The 7,500-nt window shown below is 44.7% G+C and overlaps 1 protein-coding gene across 1 annotated transcript in view; it reads right to left on the bottom strand.

Moving 5' to 3' along the window:
- ncapg2 (non-SMC condensin II complex, subunit G2) overlaps positions 1 to 7,500 on the bottom strand; it is a 23,078-nt gene that overhangs the window by 10,985 nt on the left and 4,593 nt on the right. The window contains exons 9-16 of the mRNA XM_027145556.2: positions 5,419 to 5,511; positions 5,175 to 5,300; positions 4,382 to 4,558; positions 3,143 to 3,295; positions 2,220 to 2,442; positions 1,197 to 1,294; positions 834 to 1,007; positions 348 to 418 (exon numbers count right to left, since the gene is read on the bottom strand). Of these exons, the coding sequence (XP_027001357.2) occupies positions 348 to 418; positions 834 to 1,007; positions 1,197 to 1,294; positions 2,220 to 2,442; positions 3,143 to 3,295; positions 4,382 to 4,558; positions 5,175 to 5,300; positions 5,419 to 5,511 (1,115 nt within the window). The remainder of the gene's footprint in view (positions 1 to 347; positions 419 to 833; positions 1,008 to 1,196; positions 1,295 to 2,219; positions 2,443 to 3,142; positions 3,296 to 4,381; positions 4,559 to 5,174; positions 5,301 to 5,418; positions 5,512 to 7,500) is intronic.

The following is a 7,500-nucleotide window of genomic DNA, read 5'->3' as shown; positions in this document are numbered from 1 at the left end:
CACAAGTGTGTATCTGCTCAGTATGAGTGTGTGTGTGTGTGTGTGCAGTGAGCACAAGTGTGTATCTGTTCAGTATGAGTGTGTGTGTGTGTGTGTGTGTGTGTGCAGTGAGCACAAGTGTGTATCTGTTCAGTATGAGTGTGTGTGTGTGTGTGTGTGTGTGTGTGTGCAGTGAGCACAAGTGTGTATCTGTTCAGTATGAGTGTGTGTGTGTGTGTGTGTGTGTGTGTGTGTGCAGTGAGCACAAGTGTGTATCTGTTCAGTATGAGTGTGTGTGTGTGTGTGTGTGTGTGTGTGTGTGTGTGTGTGTGTGTGTGTGTGCGCGCGCAGTGGAGCTTCAGACAGACCTGAATGCTGGAACAGCAGACACAGGAAGTAAAGACGCCAAGCGGATGAGTGCAGCTGTACATCGCTCGTCCTGTCCCACACACACACACACACACACACACACACACACACACACACACACACACACACACACACACACACGATGAATCTACACTACAACCACATGTAAGATAAGGAAACTGTCGCTGTACATTTGCACTGTGAGTGAACAGCACCCTCTAGTGACCTGAAACATTCATCTCTTTCCTTGGAACAACTCTGGCCTTGATGTCTGACGTTAAATCAATCGCATCCTCGTCCTCTTTATTCTGATTCACGGGGAAGTGAAGCCGCAAACTGAACTGAATAGATAAACACTTCATTTCAGGGAGTTCTTCTGACCCAGAAAAAATAAGCTCCGCCTCCTGTGCTAACCTTCTTCAAAAGGACTTGTAGTGTTTACAAAGTAAATCTCATCCCTAGTGAGGATGAGGATGAAGACAGACCTGAAAGACACGAAGGTACTCGGGCAGGACGGAGGCGAACTTGACCGTGGTGTACTGCAGCGCCTCCTGGTTGAGCTGCAGGGATTTCTGTACGCTTTTCCACAGAATAACCACCAACTCCAACAGACTCGCCATGACCGTCGTGTCCTTCACCGACAACACGTCCTCCAGCACCTGTGGACACGACGTTATGAAGGAAAACCTTTAATCCTTTGTTGTGTAATAGCACAACTGTGTGTGTGTGTTAGGAATGATTAGGATTACAACACAACTCTAATACAGTTTGTGTATATATTAAAGGTGTGTGTGTGTGTGTGTGTGTGTGTGTGTGTGTGTGTGTGTGTGTGATGACTGAGAGGGTACCGAGTTCTCCTTGTTGCTGCACACAGACTCGTCTGGGCTTTCTGCCGTCTTCTGGATGCAGGCGTTCAAACACTTACGGATCATCAGCATCAGCTTCACTACGTCGACAACAAAGTAAACAAAAACAACCATGGTTTCTTTATAAGGGCATTTTTACAGAAAAACCTAGATATTTCCCATAATCCCTCGTTTAGTATACGAGTCGCCACACACAGAGACACACACACACAGAGAGACACACACACACACACACACACACACACACAGAGACACACACAGACACACACAGACACAGACACACACAGACACACACACACACAGACACACACACACACACACACACACAGAGACACACACATACACACAGAGACACACACATACACACAGAGACACACACATACACACAGAGACACACACATACACACAGAGACACACACATACACACAGAGACACACACATACACAGAGACACACACATACACAGAGACACACACATACACAGAGACACACACATACACACAGAGACACACACATACACAGAGACACACACATACACAGAGACACACACATACACACAGAGACACACACATACACACAGAGACACACACATACACAGAGACACACACATACACAGAGACACACACATACACAGAGACACACACATACACAGAGACACACACATACACAGAGACACACACACACACACAGAGACACACACACACACACACAGAGACACACACACACACACAGAGACACACACACACACACAGAGACACACACACACACAGAGACACACACACACACACAGAGACACACACACACACAGAGACACACACACACACAGAGACACACACACACACACAGAGACACACACACACACACAGAGACACACACACACACACAGAGACACACACACACACACAGAGACACACACACACACACACAGAGACACACACACACAGAGACACACACACAGAGACACACACACACACAGAGACCGACACACACAGAGACACACACACACCTATGTTGGTGGGCGCGGTGTACATGTAGGCATAGCGGTAGAACTTGCGAGCGGCTCCGTGGTTCATCTGGATCATGGAAACGCAGCGCTCGCACCACACGGCCTCGGGCTGAGTGAGAGGGAAGAAGGAGGTGAAGAGGAGGTTCACGATACGCTTCGACACACACACCGAGTCCAGCTCCAACCGCTTCAGCAGGTGCTCCATCGAACACACCTTCCAGAACTGAGCACAGAGACAAACACACAGATATCAAACTACACACATTTACTGTTTCTCACACACACACACACACACACACACGCACACACACACACACGCACACACACACACACGCACACACACACGCACACACACACGCACACTCACATACACTCATACACATGTGCACGCACATACACACATACACACACACGTGCACGCACATACACACATACACACACACGTGCACGCACATACACATACACACACGCTCGCGCTCGCACTCACGCGCACACACACTCACGCGCACACACACTCACGCGCACACACACTCACGCGCACACACACTCACGCGCACACACACTCACGCGCACACACACTCACGCGCACACACACTCACGCGCACACACACTCACGCGCACACACACTCACGCGCACACACACTCACGAGCACACACACTCACGAGCACACACACTCACGAGCACACACACTCACGAGCACACACACTCACGAGCACACACACTCACGAGCACACACACTCGCGCGCACACACACTCGCGCGCACACACACTCGCGAGCACACACACTCACGAGCACACACACTCACGAGCACACACACTCGCGCGCACACACACTCGCGCGCACACACACTCGCGCGCACACACACTCGCGCGCACACACACTCACGAGCACACACACTCACGAGCACACACACTCACACACCTTGGCTGCACGGACGGCTTTAATCTTTAGGAGCAGGTCAACGAAGGCCACGCGCACTTTCTCTGATGTGTCGTGGAGACTGAGCTTCAACGCCGGGAGCAGCTCCTCCATCAGGGGGTGGCTCATCCGATTGTCCAGAATCATTGACAGGCACTGAGTATGCGCACACACACACACACACACACACACACACACACACACACACACACACACACACACAGTCATCATGTGTGCATTACATTATTCTTTTTCTACTACCGCTTGAAAAAAAATAAATGAATAGAAAGGCAACTGTTAGAAGAAAAAGCGACGTGACATAAGGTGACCCATACTCAGAATTCATTCTCTGCATTTAACCCATGCAAAGTGCACACACACACACACACACACACACACACACCGTGAACACACACCCGGAGCAGTGGGCATCCATTTATGCTGCGGTGGCTGGGGAGCGGGGGTGGTGTTGGGGGGGTGGTGTTGGGGTTGGTTTCGGTGCCTTGCTCAAGGGCATCGCAGTCGTGGCCGGCCCGAGACTCGAACCCACAACCTTCGGGTTACGAGTCAGACTCTTTAACCATTAGGCCACGACACCCCACCCCCCCCCCCCCCAAAAAAAAGGAGAATAAAGAGGAAAAAGGAGGAAAAGGAGCAGAGAAAATAAAATAAATAAAAGGAAGAGTAGCACGAAAAAGGTGAAGAGGAGGAAGAGATGAAAAAAAGAACAGGAATAAATAAAAAAAAGGACATAAAAGTGTATAGGTTGAAGAAAAAAAAAGCAAAACTTAAATTAGAATTCGAAATAGTACAAGAGCTATAAACAGAAACAAAAACATTATACATGTATATACATCTTTATAAATGTTATAATATATTGCTCTGAAAATAACACCAAAAGCTGGCAGCAAAAACCAAATAATAATAACCACATAAAATAAAAACCTAATCACTTTATTATTGAGGTTATTTTATACTTTCCAATTTCATTCATAATAATATTTTTATAGAGATTTTCCTGTGTGAAATAGAACTATGACACTTTTTAATTACTAATGTTCTGTAATTATTGTGTGTGAGAGAGTGTGTGTGTGAGTGAGTGTGTGTGTGAGAGTGAGTGTGTGTGAGAGAGAGAGAGAGAGAGAGAGAGAGTGTGAGAGTGTGTGTGCGTGTGTGTGCGTGTGTGTGTGAGTGAGAGAGAGAGAGAGAGAGAGAGAGTGTGTGTGTGAGTGAGAGAGAGACCATAAAGACAGCACAGCGACAGTCGGGGCTGCTGCTGTCTGTGGCGAGCTCCAGCAGCTTCTTCAGCAGGTCAGTGATAATAGAGGAGGGCAGGAGCTCCCAACACCGAGACAACACTGAACACGCTCCTAACACGGCTGCACAGCGCACTGATGGGTTCATGTCCTCCAGCAGTGCCTGCACACACACACGCTAAAATACATCCAAACAAACAACATTTTGCTCCAACAAACAGATGTTATTTTCTCACTCAGTTACAGACTGAAGTTGTCAGGGGTTTATGGTAAGATGTGGACTGGATTATGGATCGCTATGTGGATCGGCCTTGTTTGTCCCACAGAAGAAGAGAAGAAGAACGGAAGTAAGGTGAAAAGGAAAAGAGAAAGTGGAGAAAAGAAAAGCAGAGAGGAGAGAGGAATGAACGACTAGCAAATGGCAGAGGATGACGATGAGAAGGAACGAAAGGAGGAAGAAGAAAAAGAGAAGAAAGGAGGGTGAAGGAGAAGAATAGAAAGAAGAGGTGGACAAAGAGGAGGAGGCAGGAGAAATATAAGAAAGGTAATAGCATAAAAAGACGATGAAAAAAAAGAGGTGGGAGAGGAAGAACAAATAGAGGAGAAGAAGAGAAAAAGGCAGAAGAGAAATCAGAGGAGATGGAGAAGCAGTAGAGGAAGAAGAGAAGAAGGATAAAACCCCCTGGATGTGCTGTTAAGATGGACAGACTGCCGATCAGATGTTGGAGCCAGAGACAGGAAATGATGTCATCACTGAGAAGCGGGAGGATAAAACTCACGAAGAGAGTGTCGAGTTGTTTCTGCACCAGTTCGTCCACTCGGTCGCTGCTCATGTTGGGGTCCTGGATGGGGAACGCCTCGGTGAAAAGAAGGGTGGCGTTCGCTCGAACCTCTGCGTTCACCGACTACAACACACACACACACACACACACACACACACACACACACACACACACACACTACGGTTACAGTGTTATGTGTTGCTGTTGTGCCGTGATGTGATGAGCTTCACTTGTCATCTACCTTCAGAGCTTTCCACAGGATGGGCATGTAGAGGCGATGCAGCATCTCGTCCACACCCTGCCTGAACTTCTGCTTGTGCAGATATGACAGAATCTGCAGCACAGGAAGTGACATCATCACACCGGGATAAGAAAAGTGTGTACTGGGCATTCTAAATAAGCATAACTCAACAAACCTAATCTGTGTAAACAAACACAAACAAGCCACTCTAAAGTATACACATTTAAAAATAAGTATAGAAAGTATTAATAATGTATGTATGTATGTACAGTGGTGTGAAAGTGCTGTTTGTTTGTTTTTTTTGCCCGTTTGTCACACTTTAATATTTCAGATCATCAAACAAATTTAAATATTAGTCAAAGATAACAGAAGTAAACACAACATGCAGTTTTTAAATGAAGGTTTTTATTATTAAGGGAAAACAAAACAGGGCCATCTCATCAGGTTTGGATTTTGTTTTCCCTTAATAATGATGTATGTATGTGTATGTCTGTATGTACGTATGCATGTGTGTGTGTATGTACAGTATGTATGTATGTTTGTGTGTATATATAGGTGTGTGTGTGTGTGTGTGTGTGTGTATATATATATATATATATATATATATATATATATATATATATATATATATATATATATATATATATATATATGCGTGTGTGTGTGTGTGTAAGTGTGTGTATAGGTGTGTGTTTTTGTGTGTATAGTTATGTATGTGTGTATAGGAGTGTGCATATGTATGTGTATATATGTGTATAGGTATGAATGTGTGTGTAGGTATGTGTGTGCATATGTATGTGTGCATATGTATGTGTATGTATGTATGTATGTATGTATATGCATGTATGTGTACATGTGTATGTATGTGTGAATGTGTGTATAGGTGTGTGTATATGTATGAGTATGTGTGTATATGTGCATGAATGTGTGTGTATAGGTGTGTGTATATGTATGAGTATGTGTGTATATGTGCATGAATGTGTGTGTATAGGTGTGTGTATATGTATGAGTATGTGTGTATAGGTGCATGAATGTGTGTGTATAGGTGTGTGTATATGTATGAGTATGTGTGTATAGGTGCATGAATGTGTGTGTATAGGTGTGTGTATATGTGCATGAATGTGTGTGTATAGGTGTGTGTATATGTATGAGTATGTGTGTATATGTGCATGAATGTGTGTGTATAGGTGTGTGTATATGTATGAGTATGTGTGTATAGGTGCATGAATGTGTGTGTATAGGTGTGTGTATATGTGCATGAATGTGTGTGTATAGGTGTGTGTATATGTATGAGTATGTGTGTATATGTGCATGAATGTGTGTGTATAGGTGTGTGTATATGTATGAGTATGTGTGTATAGGTGCATGAATGTGTGTGTATAGGTGTGTGTATATGTATGAGTATGTGTGTATAGGTGCATGAATGTGTGTGTATAGGTGTGTGTATATGTATGAGTATGTGTGTATAGGTGCATGAATGTGTGTGTATAGGTGCGTGTATAAGTGTGTGTATACAGTTGAGGCCAAAATTATTAGCCCCCTTATGAAATTGGACAAAACTCTTAACAAAGACAAAATGTCCACTAAGTTTGATTAGGATTTTTAATTGAAATAGTGAGTTGAAACAAGACAGGGCAAAAATGAAACGTCCAAAATTATTAGCCCCCTGGTCATTAATAGTCAATAGTGTACCCTTTCGGTGCCACAACTGACAACAACCTCTTAGAGTAGTTCTTTACTAGGTTGGCACAGGTCTCCTGAGTGATTTTAGCCCATTCTTTCATTGCAAATTGCTCCAGCTGGTCCAAATTGTGTAGTTTCCGAGCATGGACATTCACTTTGAGCACTCGCCAGATTCTCAATAGGATTGAGGTCTGGGCTCTATGCAGACCACTCCAGGACCTTGGTTTTGGTATCCTTCAGGAACTGTTGGACCAATTACGATGTATGCTTTGGATCATTGTCTTGTTGAAAGGCCCAGTGACGACCTAAGGCTAGACTACGAGCAGATTTCTGCATATTATCCCTCAAAATGTCAACATAATTTTCATTTTTGATGATGCCATGCACTCGAACAAGGCT

This window comes from Tachysurus fulvidraco, chromosome 1, assembly GCF_022655615.1.
Source record: "Tachysurus fulvidraco isolate hzauxx_2018 chromosome 1, HZAU_PFXX_2.0, whole genome shotgun sequence".
NCBI classification, from domain to species: domain Eukaryota; kingdom Metazoa; phylum Chordata; class Actinopteri; order Siluriformes; family Bagridae; genus Tachysurus; species Tachysurus fulvidraco.
Note: the sequence above shows the minus strand (reverse complement) of the source record. Positions and strands in the feature narration are given on the sequence as shown.